Genomic DNA, 20,163 nt, shown 5'->3' on the forward strand with positions numbered 1-20,163 from the left:
ATTTTCGCAGGTCTGATTTTCAAATTGTTGTGGTCTCATTATATTGAAATACGTACTCTCAAACCACCAAAATATTCTCCTGTACAACAATGTTAAAACGGGCCCATAATTTTGTCCGGTTATCAGACCTGCAAAATATATCTACGTTGGTATTGGCTGATGGAGTCAAATTATATTTACAAAATGACGTCAATGGTTTCTGCTTATTCTAATTTATAGTTACACACATTTGTAAAATGTGTAATTGTTATCTTACACACTTATTCAGATCTTGTTAAGATTTATATTTCCGTAATGATGCTGATTTATGGAAACATGGAGCTTAAGTCTGATCGTATTTTATGTTTCAAAATAAGTAAGTCGCCGTGCTGTATAGAAGGAACGAATTTGAAGTCACTCACCTTTTTGTTATTGTTTTTGGTCAGCCTCTTTTATGAGTCGTTTTCACTAATATCATATCAATCTGACTGTAACTATAAACGTTTAAGTACTGCATTTAAGGTTAAAACACATGGTGGAAAGGAGGGGATTAAGGGTAAGCCGATCGAAGACAGAGTACTTGTGCATCGGACAACAGAGAGCTGGGCCGACAAGAAAGATAGGAGAAGAGGATGTGCCAGAGACAAACCAATTCAAATACTTAGGAACAACTGTTCAAGGAGATGGGGGCAATGAGATGGGGGTTAAGCAGACGATACAGGCAGACTGGAATAATTGGAGGAAGGGAACTGGAGTTATGTGTGACAAACGAATATCCGCAAAGCTGAAGAGGAAAATATATACAACTGTTGTAAGACCAGAAATATTATATGGATTAGAAACAGCAGCTACAACAAAGAAACAAGATAAAAAAGTTGAGGTGGCAGAAATTAGGATGTTGAGATGGCCACTTGACTGGACAAGAAAAGATAAAGTGAGAAATGAACGAATTTGAAGGTCGATAGAAGTGAACAATGTATCAATATAGATGAGAGAAGATAGATTGAAATGGTTCGGACATGTAAAGAGACGAGAGAGGGAGTACGTGGTAAGGAAAGTATTGGACTTACAATTGGCGGCAAAGAGGAAAAAGGGACGCCCAAAGACTAGATGGTTTGATAAGGTAAAGGACGATATGAGAGAAATGGGCGTGGAGGAAGATGATGCTCTGAACCGAGATGCATGGAGATGTAAAATTCATTATGGCGAAAAGCGGGATAATCTGAAAGACGAAGTCGTTATATCCGGGTGACGGGTGTCATGAGCTTTATGGATAACGCATAGCACCAATAGAAGGAACGAAATTGAAGTCATTCAGATCTTTGACTTTGTTATTGTTTTTAGCCACCCATTTTTATGTATAGTTCTTACTTAATTATATCATTCACGTTAAAGGTTACACATTTTTTTATATGTTGGTTCGTTATATCCGTCTGGCGGATGTTACGAGTTTTTTTGCCTAAACGCATAGCACCATAACTTGTCTAGTTCGGCGCCTATTTGATGTATTCTATTAAACATGTGTAATGCCTTACTTCGACGTGCACTTATTTGCATGTCTGATAACACAATTCATAATGTAATTCATTGTTGTAATGGAAATCTAAAATAAAATGACACACAAATATTGTCCATTACAACAACGTTAAACTAGCCCATAAGTGCGTTCGGATGTCAGACCTGCCTATATGTACACGTCGCCTTACATCTAAATGCAAATATTTGTAGATTTGAAAACCTAACGATTTCGGCTATCAGACCTTCAAAATAAGCACACGTTGGTAATAAAGAATGACACTCGTAAACGATCTGCTATTTATATTGCAAAATGACGTCATCACTTTATGCAGTTTCTAAATTAGAGATATACCAAAAAATCCAAAAGTGTTGAATGCATTATCAGTTATCATTTCCACCATCTTTCCAAAATTGGGAAAATTAACAACACTTGTGAAGATGGAAAAGCAGAATTGGTAAGTAATAATATAGATGCTGTGCGTTTAACTAAACAACTCAAAACATTGCCATCCTGATATGTAATGTACACAAATCTAGGTGTAACCTTGGAAAAAAGTATGGTCGGATTGATAGAATTGAGTGAGAAGTAAAAAGGAATCATAAAAATGGCTGGCTAGAAACAATAATATAAAAAAGGACCTGAGTGACATCAGTTTTGTTCTCTCTAATCTTTTGTTACTTTTAGTTTAGTGTTCTCAATAGAAGGGCATATATTTGTATTTTGGTTGTCTAAAAATTTGGGAGACATTCCGAAAGCTCCTAGATACATCCCAGATATTCTTTCAATTTGTGTTGTCACCGTGGATCTTTTGTCAGGCGTTTAATTATTCAATTTGTCATCATATAGAGGCCTTTTAAAAACTCTAGAACAAACCTTGACAGATTTGTGACAGTTTAAAATTTCCTAATTTGACCATTGTTTTGATTCTCGGCCGCCATTTTGATTTGTGAAGTATTGAAAGGTAGTGCAAAGCAGTCCTAGGTTGTTTCTTTTTCTCTTAGGGTTAGCTCGAGGTCGGAGGATTTTTTTTCTATTAGAGTTAGTCATAAGTATTAGCAAAGGTGCTAGGGTGTTTGTTTTTTCCTATCAGGGTTAATTAAACGTACTAGGTTTTATTTTTTTCTTTGGGTCAGTTGAAGGAATATTATTTGAGTTGTTTCCCTTTGTAGGATCTTTCGGAAGGTCTCCCAAAAATTTTGGATCTTTTCATGTTTTTGAAAATAAAACATTTTCGTTTATTTTTTGTAATTATGACCCTCTGCCACGACATCATAAGATATCGTCGCGTAGGCATTCCACGAAGGAATAATATAGATAATTCATCAATCAAGGTGTCTGATGTCAACAGGAATCACCCATGTTGTCCAAGTGAGCTAATTGGGGGTTAATAATCTTTTCGTGAATACTCATTTTCGGTTTTGTGACAGTAACAATAATGTTGTTTTGTAGTGATGATTTTGTTTATATTATTACTGTAGTGGAAAGCATTTTTCCTTGGTTTTGAGTACTTCCATAAAATTACAACAACGAGACCGTAACACCTTGGCCCACCAGACCTGTATTCCTGGTCCTGGGTTCGAGGCTCGGTCGGTGCATACTTGGGCCCTTGGAAAAATCTCTTTACTCACTTTCTCTTACCGTACTCAAGTGTAAAATGAGTACCTGGCCGTTAACAGCTTTGTCTCTGTCCGAAAAAAAATTGTAATATCGCTTAACAGGCGTCATGTCCCGTCCTTCGTGTTAAATGTTGTTGTTGCCCATTGAGCACGTTCAGTGGATATTGCGCTATATAAATGCTCTATTTAGTCTAGTCTAGTTATATACACAATGTTCATGACCTCCCTGATCTTGTTTACATATCGGATTACCCCACATTGTTGTGGTGTCTCGTTCTTATCATTGAAATAAGATATTGAAAAAATAAATAAAACTCCCTTTATTCATCCCATAGGGAATTATTTTTAGGGTCTATTCCAAGGGAAGACTGGAATAACTCAGGCGTCAGCCGCAGTGCAGCGCCGCAATTTGAGCTAGGGCGAGGTGACTTGCTCGAGGACACACTGCGCATCGGCGGGTGATCGAACTCGGTACCTTCCGGATACGAAGCAAAGACCGTACCGCTGAGCCAGGCTGCCCCTCTGATATCAACGGAAAATATTGTCATTTTACAACTATGACAATGTTAAATCGAGCCCCTTATTGCTTTTGGGAATCAGACCTGTTAATATGTGCACGTGGATCTTGAGCGATATGTATTTTTTGTGTCCCTTCCCATCACGTTTTCTGTTTACTTGTATTTTGGATAGGATTCCACTCGCTAACATTTTACTTCGATCATCTTACTACAACTACATTGTTGAAATACGCCCATAATTGCCTTCGTCAATCACACATGCGAAATATGTGCACGCCACTTACGAACCTGTTGTAAAGCGTTTGAGCATATTCATTCATTTGATACTGCGCAATATAAACAATAATAATTTTAAAATGATTAAGACAGAATTTTTGGTCAATCATAAATATTAACGAAGTAAAGCAAAGAAATAGTGAGATCACACTATCCTCTTTTCCGGTTCACAACTCATTGGTAGTGCACAGCCAGTCCTCTGGACAATGTATAAATTCATAGTAAAATGGTTACTTACTGATCATAAGGTGGCATACCTATTTCAGTAGCAGAATGTACAGGAAGATTCTTAGGATTACGGAGCTTAAAAGAGCGAGGATGGATGATTGTTATTGGTGACCAGCATAGATCTATGTGCGGCTATAATAATAATAATAATAGATCTTTATTGTCCATAAATATGGCAATTTGTCATTTAGTTACACTTGTTATAATGTTAAACGATAACTAAGATTGAACAGATATTTCACTCCTACTTATTTTCTCTCTCTTCTCTCTCTCTCTCTCTCTCTCTCTCTCTCTCTCTCTCTCTCTCTCTCTCTTTCTTTCTTTTTTTCTTTCACACGTGCGATATACACAACATAAACATATTCATTTCGTTTTCAATTTGTTACGATTGTGGCAATTCGACACCAAAAATTATCATCATTATCAATTGGTCAGTTAATCTTACATTAAATAAATTAATCAGTTAATCAGTCAACGAATCAATCCTTGGTTTTTCTGTACCATATGAAATATTCAAAATTTTTATTGCTGATGGAACGAACGTTGATTTATACTTGTTAGTTCTACATTTAATCTGACAAAACCTTCTCCCAGATGGTAAAAGACTAAATTCATGGTATAAAATATGTTTTTTATTGTTGGTAATTGAGAATGCTTTCCTTTCTATTGCTTTTCCATGAATTCTTTCTACTCCATCAAGAGGATGGTTTATTATTTTTGATGCCTCTTTGATAGATTTTGAAATTCTGATTTATCTTTAAGTCGGCATCCTCCAAACCATATGGTGCAGCCAAACGCAATTACACTTTTAATCAATGAGTCATAAACTCTTAACATAGTTTTCTTCCTTACTTGAAATGTTCTCAATTTCCTTAGGATGTATAATCTTTGGGCAACTTTCTTAGATATTATATTAATATGTTGAGAGAAATTGAGGGAACTATCAATGGTTATTCCTAAATATTTAAAATAGTCAACTATCTCAACATCATCTTTACCGATCGCCACACACTTTAAGTCGTTTTTATTTTTTACACCAAACACCTGTTCTTTCGTTTTTTTCAACATTTAATTCAAGCTGATTTTGTTTACACCAATCGGTGAATATATTTATTTGTTTGAAATAATTCTTTTCGGTAACTTTATCTTTTAATAAGCCAAGAATAGCAGTATCATCTGCATATTTCACTATAAAACAATTTTCAAAGGATGGTCTGCAGTCGTTGGTGTATAAGATGTACAGGATTGGGGAACTCACACAGCCTTGGGGACATCCGTTCGACAACGTTCTTTTGTTGGAGATATGTTCACCCAATTTTACACATTGCGGTCTATGGGTCAGAAACTCTTTATACCATTTAATAAGGTAGTTTGGAATATCCATGCTGCACAACTTTTGAAGCAAAATATCTGTGTTCATGGCATTAAAAGCTGACGAAAAGTCGACAAACAGGATTCTGGCGTAATTCGAGGGCGTTTGGTCAAGGTGTTTCGAGATCAAATTTGTGGCGGTTAATAGTGCGTCTTCAACACTGAGATGTTGCTGGTATGCAAATTGGTACGGATCTAGCAATTTCAGGTCATAACATTTTTGTAGGAGCTCAGATTTTAAAATTTTTTCTAAACATTTCATTACAAGCGATGTAAGCGCCACTGGACGGAAGTCATTCAATACGGTCGGACAACGCTTTTTTGGAACTGGAACGACAATCGATGTTTTCCAAAGTACTGGCACTGATTGTTCATCGATTGACCTATGCGGTCTTGTGGTTTGACACTCGCTTTCGGATCGAAAGGTCCTGGGTTCGAGCCTCGCTCGGCGCATAGTTGGATTCCTTGGAGAAGGCTCTTTACTCGCATTCTCTCGCCGTACTCAGATGTAAAATGAGTACATGGCCGTTAACACCGTTGTCTCTATCCGAAAAAAAATGTAATCTCGCCTAACAGGCGTCATGTCCTGTCTTTCATGTTAAATGTTGCTGTTGGCTAGAGATGTTAGACCCCTCGTAAAGCGCTTTGAGCACGTTTAGTGAATATTGCGCTATAAAAAAGCTCAATTTAGAAGGGGAAAAAGCTCAATTTAGATCTATATTTAGACTAGAAAATAATTCCATCACTCTGACACCAAAATATCACTTACACAAGCTATACATCCAGTCGTCCAGAAAGACTGCCTTTACACTTCCAATCAGATCGGAACCAGCATTTTGACATCACAATTTTTATCCCTTTTATTAAGAAAGAAAAACAAGTTTTTCTAATGACCTCTGAATAATATATTATTTTTATTACACATTATAACCCAGAGAGACGATGTGTGTTGCACATATGATTTACACGCTGCTCCTATGCTGGGTTGTTATCTGTATAGGTAAGCACAACATTCGATGTCCGTTTGGTATTGATGCTATGCGTTCAGGCAAAATAGTCAAAGCATCCGCCAGCTGGATATAATGTATCTGCGCCCAAAACGATTTATATAGATAGATCGAAGTTGACGTCACTCGGGTCATTGTTGTTGTTTTGTTTGTTTGTTTGTTTTTTTTTTGCCATCCGCGTTTATGAGTTATTCTCACTAAACTGTATTAACCAGACTATAAACGTTCAAGGTTACACATAGTTTTGTGTGTTGGTCCGTTATACTTCCGGATGGCAATGTTGTGATCTTCTTAGCCAAGCGCATACTAGTTATAATTTAGTGAGAAGTAATTACTATAATGACCAAATTGACTGTCTAAAAACAATAACAAAGATCTGACTTCAATTTCGCTCCTTCTATTGATGCTTTTCTTTTAGGTAAAATACTCACAACCTCCGCCGGTCAAAGATTTATATTCCAAAACACAAAATCGTGTGTACCCCTTTCACGCTTATGCGCTTGGCTAAGCAGCTCACAACATTATCATCCGGAAGTATAAAGAACCAACACACAAAACTCTTTCACTAAACTGTATTAACCAGATTATAAACGTTCAAGGTCACACATAGTTTTGTCTGTTGGTCCGTTATACTTCCGGATGGCAATGTTGTGAGCTTCTTGGCCAAGCGCATACTATCTATAGAAGGGAATAAGTTGACGTCACACAGCTCGTTGTTCATGATCAAGTCCCAGCAATTCTATCAATCAGACTACACACGGTTTTGTGTGTTGGTATGTTTAATGTGGCTAGCGGATATTGTGAATAGTTTACCTAAACGCATGGCATTATTATCAATTGTCATTTATTGTCTTGAATGAAATGAATACACCCATACGTATATATATCATATATTTGCATTTGTTTCGGGTTTGTTTTTGTTTTTCTTTTTACGTTATTGTGTATGTTTATGTTTATATGTGTTTGTATGTGTGTGTGTTTGTGTGTGTGTGTAGGTGTGCGTGCGCGTGAGTGTATGTAATATATTTTTTATGTTTTGTTTTGTTTTGTAGGGTTTTCTTTTTCGTTTTTCTTGTTTTGTTTTGTTTATTGTTGTTGTTTTTGTTTTTGTTTTCTTTTTGGTGGGGGGGGGGGGTGGGTTGGGGGGGGGGTTGTTTTTTTAAAAATGAATTTGTGTGTCCCTTTAGAGAGATATCCATTAGTCTGCATGAAAGTATTTGATGAAAAATGAGATCTTTTGGTCTAGGCTTCGAACCCCGCTCTGAGCAACGCATAGTTGATTCCTTGAAAAAGGCTCTTATAGTCACATTCTCTCAGTGTACTCAGGTTTACGGTGAGTACCTGTCCGTTAATAACGTTGTCTATGTCGGAAAAACAATTATAATATCGCCTAACAGGCGTCGTGTTACGTCGTCCTAGGTGTTACGTGTTGTTATTGGCTAGGTTCCTTTTGTAAAGCGTTTTGAGCACGTTTAGTTGATGTTGTGCGATATAACTAGTTTTTATATAGCACAATATCCGCCTAAAACGTTTACAAATACATGACGCCTGTTAGGCGATATTAGAAATTTTGTCGGACAGACAACGCTGTTAACGGCCAGGTACTCATTTTACACCTGAGTACGGTGAGAGAATGTGAGTAAAGAGCCTTTTCCAATGACTCAACAATGCGCCAAGCTAGCGATGCTGGAACCTAGGACCTTCCGATTCGAAAGCGAGTGTCATACCACAAGACCACATAACCGCAACCAAAAAAAAAATTTTTTTTGTCGTTTTCTCGTTTCCTTCAGATCCAATTACAGCTTGTTGGAAAGAGGATTGGTTTTACTTGGAAAAAGTGAGGAAGTTCATTATTTATCAAGAAGGACCCGAAACCTGTAGTTCCGCGTTCAAGTCCTGCAAAGAGCTTGGAGGTCAAAGCCTGATCATTCCAGACAACGTCACGCAAAACGCTGTGCATAACAGTGAGTATCTCAACTATAGGATTCAATAGTCTGATGTCACGTCCGCCCAGAAACCAACGGATTGGTTGTAAACAAAGAAAATCGGTTCTTTTTATTCTTCATGCTTGCTAGACCCTTTCTCACATGCCATGTGATCAGAATGTATAAAACTCAAAACATGATCACATTTATACTGTTTTTCTCCTCTGGATACACTTTTATGCTCTTTCGGAGAAGTATTTCATAAGGGCGTCCGCCATTGTTCCGATAATTTAGAACCAGTTACTAAGTTACTATGCGTCATTACGATGGAAGTGACGTCACGACTGTTGAAGCCGATTGTCGGACGGTCTCGGCCAGTTTAGGTTTTTCGAAACTCGAGATCACTTCCCAGCGGCACCACGGTTCTCGAAACCGGTTATCGAAACTAAAGAGAGATAACCAAAACAAAATGTGCCTCAGATCTTTTTCATTGTTGGTTTGTTTGTTGTTTTTTTTTTTGTTGTTTTTTTTTCTTATTTATTTTTCTTTTTTTTTTTTTCTTTTTTTTTTTTTTTTTGCCATCCATGAGTAATTCTCACTAAACCGTATTAACCAGACGATAAACGTTCAAGGTTACTCATAGTTGTGTTTGTCGGTCCGTTATATTTCCAGATGGCAATGTTGTGAGTGTCTTAGCCACGCGCACAGCATCTATAACGTTACGAAGGCAGTGGGTCACACATTTATCACATAGAACCGTCGGCTATGTGCTCTTGTGATATTACACTCGTTTAAGATCGCAAGGCCTGGGTTCGAGCCTCGCTCGAAGCATAGTTTAGTCCATGTAAAATGTTCTTTACTCACAATCTCTCATCGTAATTACGTGTAAAATGAGTACCTGGCCGTTAACACGGTTGTCTCTGTCGGAAAAATATTGTAGTTTCACCTAACAGTCGTCATGTCTCGTTCTACCTGTTACGTGTTGTTGTTGGTCGTGACCCTTTGTAAAAAAAGCTTTGAGCACGTTTAGGAGGATATTGCGCTATATATAAGCACAAGCTCAAGAATTCTTTTAAGTCTTCTTGTTGCTACAAGCTGGTAGAGGAATACACGAGAGCAGTGGGAGCTGCCTCAAGCTCGGAATCGTGAAAATGCTAACGAAAAGGTGTCCACTCCAAGCACCAAAGAGTACAGAAACTGCCATCTATAGATAGAATGCGCTTGACCAAGGAGTTCACAACATTGCCATCCGGAAGTATAACGGACCAACACACAAACTCTGTGTAACCAGGAACTTTTATAGTCTGGTTAATACAGTTTAGTGAGAACAACTCACAAACGCGGATGGCAAAAACAATAACAAAGGCCCGAGTGACGTCATCTGCATACTATCTATATTGCATTTTATTCGATGTCTTAATTCAGAAAAATGACTGGGGCAGGCACTTGTGATGATAATAAAAAGAAATTAAATGAGTAGGAAAATGCCAGTACACAACAGAGAATATGGGCTCGAACCCGCGACCTTACTGGTACGACAACTCCGCCTGGCCGGGGAGATCGTCACTCTACCGTATTAGCTATCCACGATTCGTACCAGTAAGGTGGCGGGTTCGAGCCCCCATCACCGCCGCGAAGTTTTTATTTTCTGTTGTCTTCTGGCACTTTCCTACTCATTTCATTTCTTGTTATTATTCTACGTTTTCCAGGCTCCTTTGTTTATTGTTGAGAGCGGTGGGATCAGTCTGATGCCTGGGATCGCGAAAATACTAATGAAAGAAAAGGCTTCGGATGAAGTTATCAAATCAAGAAATTAAGGATCAGGCACCGGTGTAAGATGAAGAACATAAAAAGTGTGTATGAAAGGTGGCAGACAAAGCAATGAAGAAAAATACATTGTGACATGTCGAGTACTTTTCGTACCATATTTGTATCCAACACCATTCAATATATATATATATATATATATATATATATATATATATATATGTGTGTGTGTGTGTGTGTGTGTGTGTGTGTGTGTGTTTGTTTGTTTGTTTGTTGGGTGTGGAGTTTTGGTGAAAATCTTGAAAATGGCTGGTAAGAAAAGAGTTGAATTGTTACTTTTTCATTCTCTGTCTCTAACCTTTCCAGGGTTGAAATCGACGTGTCCGTCAGTCAGAGATGATCTCGCTTGGATTGGATTGAGCAACTCAGAAGGTAGCGATTTCCACTGGGTGGACGGAAAGGAGTTGGTATGTATGTTTGGATCATTGGACTGCCATTACTATAGCTCAGTTGATAGAGAACCCATTTCACACAGTGGGGCAGCGTGGCTCAGCGGTACGGCCTTTGCTTCTTACTCAAAAGGTACCGAGTTCGACTACTACCCGCCTCGTTGTACGGCCTTTAGCAAGTCATCTCGCCCTAACTCAGTTTGCGCCGCTGCACTGCGGCTAACGTCTGGGTTATTCCAGTCTTCCCTTAGAATAGGTCCTAAAGTTAAATTTCCCATTGGGAATGAATAAAGGGAAATTTTTAAAATAGGGATTGATCTCGAGTGAGATTGATATTTTCGCAGGCCCTCTTCTTCCCCTGTCCACCCAGCAGTGATTTTGGATAGCTGGATCTTTTGAGTTTGTTGCAACCGTGATCAAACCTATCCGAATAATAGAAATCAATTATTGCTATTTGTTTACCGCTATATAATAGAGAATAGATGTGTGATGTCAAAAAACTGGTTCCAAGATCATTGGAAGTGTAAAACATTTTTTCCAGAGAACTGAATATATACCCTGTGTAATTGATCTTCTGGTTTCTAAGTGATGACATCTTATTTTCTAGTCTATAATATATACACATATATATACTGGTCGTCAATAAAGATCCTCCATCCGTGGTTTTTTTACATCCTGAATTCCTTAGAATCTGCCTGTACATCCTGCTACTGAAATAGTGATCTCATCTTATGATTGAATATGTAACCTATTCATTATTAGTCCTCCGAATGACTGGCTAGATACACACTTCCAATGATTTAACCTCCCTAATGGGATAACCATTTGACAATCATTTGATCCACTGACCAATGTGTCCAAAAATCACTCATAGACTATGTGGTCTTGTGGTATGACGCTCGCTTTCGGATCGGATGGTCCTGGATTCGAGCCACGCTCGGCGGATAGTTGAGTCCTTGGAAAAGGCTCTTCACTCAAATTCTATCACCGTATTAAGGTGTAAAATGAGTACCTGGCCGTTAACAGCGTTGTCTTTGTCCGAAAAAATGTGATATCGCCTAACAGACGTCATGTAACGCCTTTCATGTTAAGTGTTGCTATTTGTCAGGTACCCCTTGAAAAGCGCTTTGAACACGTTACGTGGATGTTGCGCTATATTAAAGCTCAAGTCTTGCTGTTTGAGGGACGACGAAATATCTACCAATCGTAAAACGGAATGTGAGTGAGAGTAAGGAGCAGTGCCAGGTGAAAACTAAGAATAAAAAGTCGCGGGGAGGGGGGGGGGCAGTGCCAGACTCAGGGCCTAATTGTCATGACACTCTCCGCCTGGCTGGCAGGGAGACAGGACAGCGAGCGGCCGCAACCCGACTATAGCTCCGTCTGTTTTGCGACCGCTCGTTGACCTCTCCGCTATATATATATATATATATATATATATATATATATATATATATATATATATATATATATATATATAAATATATATATATATATATATATATATATATATACGCGCAGACAATCACAGAGAGAGAGAGAGAGAGAGAGAGAGAGAGAGAGAGAGAGAGAAAGAAAGAGAGAGAGAGAGAGACATAGAGAGAGAGAGAGATTTAATCTTTTGTTATTCAGATTATCATCATCAAAAGTATCTAATTTAAGGGAAGTTTGAATTATACAAAATGGAGAACTGGACAACCGGAGACGACTGAAAACAGTGTTTGCGTTGCCATGGAAACGTGCACGGGTGGGCTTTGGTATGGCTTGGTGGATACTTTGAGGAAATCGTACATTTGCGAATCAACGTGTAAGTAAAACAACACAATAAAATGTTACACATTGATAAAGATATGTCATGTGACATCCGTGCTCAAATAGGCAATAAGTAAAATGGATAGATAAAGTTGTTTTAGACCAAAATAAAGCCCCTACGCAATTACTCCAATTAAACCCAATGAATTATTGTTTTGGGTTTAGCGTTGAAGATGCTTTATAATTTTTTAAAGAATTTATTTTTCCCGTTTATGTTAAAATCAAACTATGAACTGTTTTTGTTTTGTTTTTCTCTCGCTTTTCTTTTCATTTTATTTAATTGTTTGTCTGTTATTCATGGGGATGCTAAGGGTAAAGGGATCGTTTATGTAAGAGGCTACTTAACAATAAAAAGAATAAGAAAAAGGATAAAAAGAAAAAGAAGAAGAAGAAGAAGAAGAAGAAGAAGAAGAAGAAGGAGGAGGAGGAGGAGGAAGAGGAGGAGGAGAAGGAGGAGGAGGAGGAGGAGGAGGAGGAGGAGGAGGAGGAGGAGAATCAGAAGAAAAAGAAGAGTCCATTTAGTCTAAGGTCATTGCATATTTTGAAGGGTAAATGTGAATGGAGATCCTACCACGTATTGTATCTATCGTAGCTTTTAAGCCATTTTAAATATTCTTTATCAAGAATGATCTTGTTACGACCGTCAAAGTTGTCCCAATTATTATATCAAATTGGTTTTAGCTACAAAATAAAACATTAATTTTTCAGCTCCTTGCTACTTCAGCCCCGTTATAAAAGTAAACGGTGGAGAAAATATAGAAGAGTCAATACCTTTCCTGGTCACCGATAAGCAAAATGTGAGAATTGAATGTTCCGTACATGGATATACCAAGCTGATAGCTTACAACAGTTTGAATTGTGGAGGCAATGAGAAATTAGGCGTCCATGGTACACTTCTCCAAACAGTCAACATGGACTTTCATTCCAACGGCACCACCTGTGTTTGCTCAACCTCAAAGTTGGATGGATCTAGTAGGAAATTGAAAATCACGTTGATCTCAGCACATTGTAAGCTGCTTTCATTTCTTGAACCCTGTCCAGGGCAGAAACTAGATTAAATTAAGGGGCAGTTTGGCTCTAATTATTGGGAAATTCCTTCAAAAAATTGATTTTGAGATTTTGGTGAAAAAAGATATTCAATTATCTTAGAAATAATATTATTGATGTCCAAAGTCTTACAGCAGACAATAAAGCCACGAAAAACACAGTCGAAAAGGATACGGTCTGTAGGAAAATTGTGAAAAACGGAATGCTATTTTGCCATTTTCTCAATATGTCATTTTTCTAAGGGTATGGGATATTGTGTCAAACGTTTCTCAGAATCTATTCAATGAAATTGTCTAAAAATTCCCACAGTTATAAAAGAGATAAAGGTAGTATGTCACCATAGAAAGATTTTTGATAAGGTATTTGTATTTTGAATTATAATCCAAGTTGTGTATTTTTAACATCAATTTTGTCATAACATTTTGATTTTCAACTTTATAATGTTCTGAAAAAAATTCCATAAGCTAAAGCCGTAAAATCTCTCTTTGGCGACACATGGTGGAATGTTGATAAGAGGGAAGAATATGGAGGTCATCCCTTCATTAGTTTTTGTGGAACGTTTGCCACAAGATTGTTGCTTTTTTATGCCAGACCCCCAAATTAGGTCGCAAAACACAGAAAATTTATATTTTTCACCAAAAATGTTGTTTTTCAAACTATAATGACGAAATAAAATTATTTTAAAAACCCAATATAGGTGATTAATTTTTAAAAAAGAAAAGACCCAAACCGCCCGTTAATGAATTGTCACTTGGGCGTTTTAATCACTAGTTTAATATCAACCACAGTGTGAAAGATTTGTTTTTCAATCGTCAGCAATTAATTTTTTCTTCTATTGTAAAAGTGGAGTATGCAATGTCTGGGCTGCTAGGAATGAATGAACAACAATCATTTAAGTCTTCATTATCCAGCATAATTTGTCAAATTAGAATTGCCCCTTTGTCTCTTCTTTGCTGATTATAGTACACATGCATTGGTTTAGTACCTGCTATAACACCAAACAAGTTTAATTTTATAGAAAGTTTCGTAGATTATATGAAATAAATAGATAAATATATACATAGATAATGAATGAATGAATGAATGAATAAATAATAAGCATTTAGTATATGAATTAAAGTGAAAAAAATATAAATAAACAGAAAAAATATATCAAAAAAGAATATCATAAAAACGTTTACGACTTTTTCAGATGATCTGGAGCAATTGAAAGACCTACACCAACTCCCTGGCCGTCGCTTTGATGAAAAGTTACATGAAATTATGAACAAACTCGATTTGACCACGAAATATATTGGTAAAAACGTGGATGTTTCGGTGGCCGAGAGCATCTTGAAAACCGTTGCTAGAATTACAGACTGTTGCATCTATACGGCCGACTCAAAAACGCGCCAAGGTATTCTAACGTATATCGATAGAGTAGCTGCAGCCGTGTCTTTGACTGAAAATGGTTCATTTTACTTCTCATCGAAAGACATTGGACTCTCAATCCACAATGTGTCAAAAACTCCAACAGGGAGCCGTAATCCAATCGTGTTTCACGGTCTCATCTCTCCAATAAACGATCAACTGACCATAGAGCTTGTCAAGGATAAGCACGATCCGGACATTAATACTTTGACAACCATTACGTTGCCAATGGAATCCATTTTCCATTCTTTGTCTCAGGCAGACAAACACAAATTGGGCCGAATTAGTGTGACAATGTACAGAAGTGCCGAGATGTTAGGATTATCTCCGAGCAACGAGAACATGGTCATACAAAGCAGCGTTGTATCCATCGATGTTCCTGGTGTAGGCTTTGTCCAAAACTTGGATGAAGACATCTTGATCACATTCTTGCAGGAGGGGTATGCAAAGTTACCAACTTGTGTCTTCTGGAATACTCGAGGGGAACACGAGCATGACGTCGTAGGGCACTGGGAGAGTAACGGATGTAGATTATCTAAGTCTGGTAACGACTCTTTGACTTGTAGCTGCAATCACTTGACAAATTTCGCCCTGATGATGGCTGTTGATTATGACAAAGCGATGATGGAGAGCGACGCTTTTCTTGAAAACTTCTCTTTCGTGGGATGCTCACTATCGATTCTAGCTTTGTTCATTACGCTCGTCACGTATTTGATGTTCCCACCTCTGCGACAAGACAATCCGTCTAAAATATTAATGCACTTATGCGGAACTTTGATGTTTGCGAACATCTTATTTATTGCGAACGCAATTCTATCCAGGAATATAAATGTAGCAGGCGTTTTGTGCAAAGTTTTAGCGATATCACTACATCATTTTACGCTTGTTTCTCTGATGTGGATGTCATGTGACGCCTATTACCTGTACATGGGAATGGTGAAGGTCTTTCTCAATAACAGAAGATCTTACTTAACGATATTTACCTTGACGTCGTGGGGGATTCCATTTTTGTTGGTCATACTCACCGCTACAGTTGGTTTCCTAGACAACTACAATTTCATAAACAACGCCATTTGCTGGATTAAAAAACCGATCGTTTATTTCGTATTCATTCTTCCGGCTGGTTTGATTTTGGCCTTTAATTTTACCATATTTTTCTTCGTCATTCGTTTTCTCAAACGGGCGTCAAGCGCTCACCTACAGTTCAAACGAAGAGAAGCAATTACCAAGCAACTGAAAGGCACCATGTCCATCGCATCTCTTCTCGGCTTGACGTGGGGTTTTGGATTCCTGGCAGTATTATTTAGCCACATCGCATTGAGTTATTTGTTCGTGATATTTAACACTTTGCAAGGGTTTTTCATCTTTATATTCTACTGTGTGCTCAAGCCAGATATAAAGTATTTCTGGACGAGACTGTTTTTGAGCAGTCGACCTTCCGGAATTGATAAATCAGGATACAAAAAATCCACACTTGTTTCTGGCAACACGTCCATGGGGGTTGATAGGTCAAGAGTGGCGGAAACGTCATATATAGAAGAACAAAGGGATCCAGTTGAAGAGAGGGCTTTGGAAGTGGTAGAAAATAGACAAACTGGCTCACCCGAGGGATAGTTGTTGAAATCAGAGAGTGGTATTCACTGTGAAGGAGGATGAACTTCTACATTCTCTGGTTTGAAGAAAGAAAACTTTTAAAATCTAGAGTATTTATATAGTGCATTATCCACTAGTGCTCAAAGCTCTTTACAAGGTGTCCCTACCCAGCAGCAACACTTCACATGTATTGAATCGAATTGAATAAATCATTTATTGTCGGTAAAAATTTATATGTATACACCTTTTGTTGAAATACACAAACTGGGACAACAACAAAGGAATGTTGCAACTAATAATTTGAACAATAAAAATAATATATGTCTTATTAAAATTAGCTGTTAAAAATCAGTAAGCTATTATAGTAGTTTTAGGCTTTTCGCCGGTATAATAATTTTTACTGTAAATACTGTGAATCCATTTAATTAAATACTATATATTTTACATAAAAATTTACATGTCTTGAAGTGTTATTAAATATTAGGGCAAGAACAGAAAACAGATTTGAACAAGTCTAAGAAGCTGCCTCAAACCTATTGAAATCTGTCTCCGTTCTCATGTGCTCTGGCTGATTATTCCACGGTACCGCAGCGGCATACCGAAAAGACTGTTTACCGAAAGGTGTGTTTTGTTATTTGGGACATTAACAGTATTTTAGGAAGTAGTCCTTCAGAGCCATTAGGCACGTGGGGCTGGAGTTTATCCCGGTTTCTAAAGCGTGAAACGGAAAATACCAATTGCTTGCTACCCTTTGGATAGGACGCTAGTCTATCGCAAAAATACTTTTCGCCAGATCTAACATTCACTTCTCGGTAGACAGGGGGGATCAGACAAAAATCTCGACTGCACCCGGGATCGATCTCGGTCCCTTTGCGTGTGAAGAGAGTGTTCTATCAACTGAGCTATCCGGACACCCATTAACAGTATTAGTGTGCCTAAAATGATTATTCTTTCTTTGAGAGTTATTCAATTTTCGAGATATTTTGGGGATAATTTGTGAAGAACTTTGCACGTTTCTGTTGCCATAACTAGTATTCACCTGGTTTCAAGGGAGATAACTTTAGCCTTTATTTAATAACTCTTCGTTTAGTCAATGTAGATAAATCTGAGAGCACGTTCTTGTATTTCTTTCCCATTTTTAGTATTTGCTCTTGAACAGAAGGGCAAAATAAGTGGACAAAAGATAAAATTTGATCAAATAATCGTGTGGAAAATTGTTAATTTATTGAGTTTGGAGAGGTGTCCTCCTATTCTTTTTAATACGTTTAGTTGTTGAGAGGCCTCCTGCATATTTCCTTGATGTGAAAGTCAAATTTCAGTCGAAAGTCAAAATCAATTCCAAGTAACCTAACAGTGCCTTCACGTATTATATATATATATATATATATATATATATATATATATATATATATATATATATATATATATATAACATTGGACAGCAGTTCCTGAAGTGTCCAAGAAATCACCAGCTATATAAAATTATCAACAGGAATACCATAAAAATAAGCTACTTGTGCATGCGCAACATAGAACAAATAATTTCAAGCCACAACAAAAAAATATTAATAAACCACCGACAAGAGCAAAACCCACCCCCAGAAAATGCAACTGCAGAATTAAGGAACATTGCCCGCTAAACAAACAATCTTTAGAATCAAGTTTAATTTACCAAGCCACAGTCACAGAAACTAAAACAAACAAGCAAGAAAAATATGTAGGACTAACGGAAAATAATTTCAAAACAAGATACAACCTCCACACCTCAACATTTAGAGACGCTCACAAAAAAAAACATCCACACAACTCAGCGAACATATTTGGAAATTAAAAGACAACAAACTAGACCACAACATGTCATGGAAAATTACATCTATAGCAACAGGATACACACCAACATCAAAACAATGTAGCTTATTCCTGGAAGAGAAATATACTCTAATCAAACACCCTCATGAAGCCACACTCAACACAAAAAATGAGATGTACAATACGTGTCCACATCTCCGGAAGTACTTAATAATCAACTACAAACCGGAACCACTTCAACAAACAACAACAGACAACAAACCAAACTCATGTAACACACAGTCCTGACGATGGCTGATTAGGCCTGAAACATCGATGTAGTCTGACTCCAACATTGTGGTAAATATTAATATATATATATATATATATATATATATATATATTATATATATATATATATATATATATATATACCCCTTTCCGTAAAACTCAAACCGTTACAGAAACGCAGACGGACAAACCAAATCCTTTTTTTAGTTTGGGCGACCAAAGAGTTTCTGGAATGACAGAATTTATGAATTACAACAGACAAAGCCGAAAGGACTCTGCTGATCCGATGACGTCTTCGCCAAACAAGCAGCTTCGAATTGCGTCGTGGAACGTTCACACCATGCATGAAGCAGGAAAAAGCTCTCAAATTGTGACCGAGATGAGAAGATACAGGCTGCATATACTTGGAGTAAGCGAAACCCACTGGATACAATCCGGACAGAAACACCTCAAGTCTGGGGAGAAGATTTTATATTCATGGAGAGGGGACGGGATTCATACACAGGGAGTAAGAATAATTTTAACCAAGTTTGCCCAGAAGTCACTGAGAGGATGGGAACAACACGGAGAAAGGATCATCATGGCGTCCTTTACAACATGGAGTAAGAAGATCAACATGAACATTGTACAGATCTATGCCCCAACAAATTACGCAACAGATTAGGACAAAGATACATTCTATAGTCTGCTACAACAAGTCATTGACAAGTTACCAAGGAAAGACATCAACATATTGATGGGAGATGCTAATGATAAAGTAGGACAGGATAACGTAGATATTGAAGGTATCATGGGACATCATGGCATGGGAGAAATAAACGACAATGGTGAGAGATTTGCAAATTTCTGTGCATTCAACAATTTGGTGATTGGAAGATCGGTGTTCCCCAATAAGAGGATCCACAAAGCAACTTAAGTCTCACCAGATGGTGTGACAGAGAATCAGATTGATCATTTTTGTATCTCTCGAAGATTCAGGCGTTCATTGGAAGATGTGACAGTACGGAGAGGGGCAGATGTTGGGTCAGACCACCACCTGCTATTGGCAAAGCCTAAGCTCCGACTCAGAAAACATGGGACCAGATCACATACAAGAAGAAAATTTGAGGTGAATGGACTAGATGGAGAAAAGAATGGTGAATTCAAACTACAATTGAATAATAGATTCCAACCTCTTACTGAGCTCGAGGAGGACATAGATGTAGAGTCACATCGGGCAAAGATCAAGAAAGTCTACATAACAACATGCCACGAGGTATTAGGTGTAAAGAAATTGGAACATATAGAATGGATAAGGCCATCACCTTGAACCTTATTGAAGAGAGGAGGGCAAGGAAGGAACACGTGAATGCAAGCCGTACAAGGGCTTCAAGACTGGATGCACAAGAGCAGTATCGAGCCATAGCTAAGGAAGTCAAAAAGATCTGTGAAGAAAGACAAGGAAGCATTCATGAACAGACTTGCAGAGAAAGCAGAAGCAGCAGCGACAGGAGGACACATGAGGATCATTTATCAAACTACCAAGACACTTGCTGGCAAATATGGGAAAGCAGAGGTACCAGTCAAAGAC

The 20,163-nt window shown here is 37.7% G+C and overlaps 1 protein-coding gene across 2 annotated transcripts; it reads left to right on the forward strand.

The window, feature by feature from the left end:
* The first annotated feature begins 238 nt into the window (after window positions 1–238).
* LOC144957487 (adhesion G-protein coupled receptor G2-like) lies at window positions 239–16,966 on the forward strand. 2 transcript variants are annotated; one of them, XM_078888802.1, is made up of 7 exons: window positions 239–355; window positions 6,443–6,507; window positions 8,305–8,478; window positions 10,573–10,673; window positions 12,315–12,459; window positions 13,173–13,472; window positions 14,704–16,966. In XM_078888802.1, the coding sequence occupies exons 1-7, from the start codon at window positions 342–344 to the stop codon at window positions 16,533–16,535; spliced, it is 2,631 nt and encodes an 876-aa protein (XP_078744928.1). In that variant the 5' UTR covers window positions 239–341; the 3' UTR covers window positions 16,536–16,966. The 2 variants fall into 2 exon arrangements, with proteins under 2 accessions (XP_078744928.1, XP_078744929.1); XM_078888803.1 differs by lacking the exon at window positions 239–355 and adding an exon at window positions 1,881–1,952.
* The last annotated feature ends 3,197 nt before the right edge of the window (window positions 16,967–20,163 follow it).

Source organism: Berghia stephanieae, chromosome 12 (genome assembly GCF_034508935.2).
Source record: "Berghia stephanieae isolate SIO BIC M18660-M18661 chromosome 12, UCSD_Bste_1.3, whole genome shotgun sequence".
In the NCBI taxonomy this organism is placed as follows: domain Eukaryota; kingdom Metazoa; phylum Mollusca; class Gastropoda; order Nudibranchia; family Aeolidiidae; genus Berghia; species Berghia stephanieae.

Coding starts and splice junctions, on each gene's coding strand:
- LOC144957487 (XM_078888802.1), top strand. Junction 8,479..10,572: donor GCAAAACGCTGTGCATAACA/GTGAGTATCTCA, acceptor TAACCTTTCCAG/GGTTGAAATCGACGTGTCCG. Junction 12,460..13,172: donor GTACATTTGCGAATCAACGT/GTAAGTAAAACA, acceptor TTAATTTTTCAG/CTCCTTGCTACTTCAGCCCC.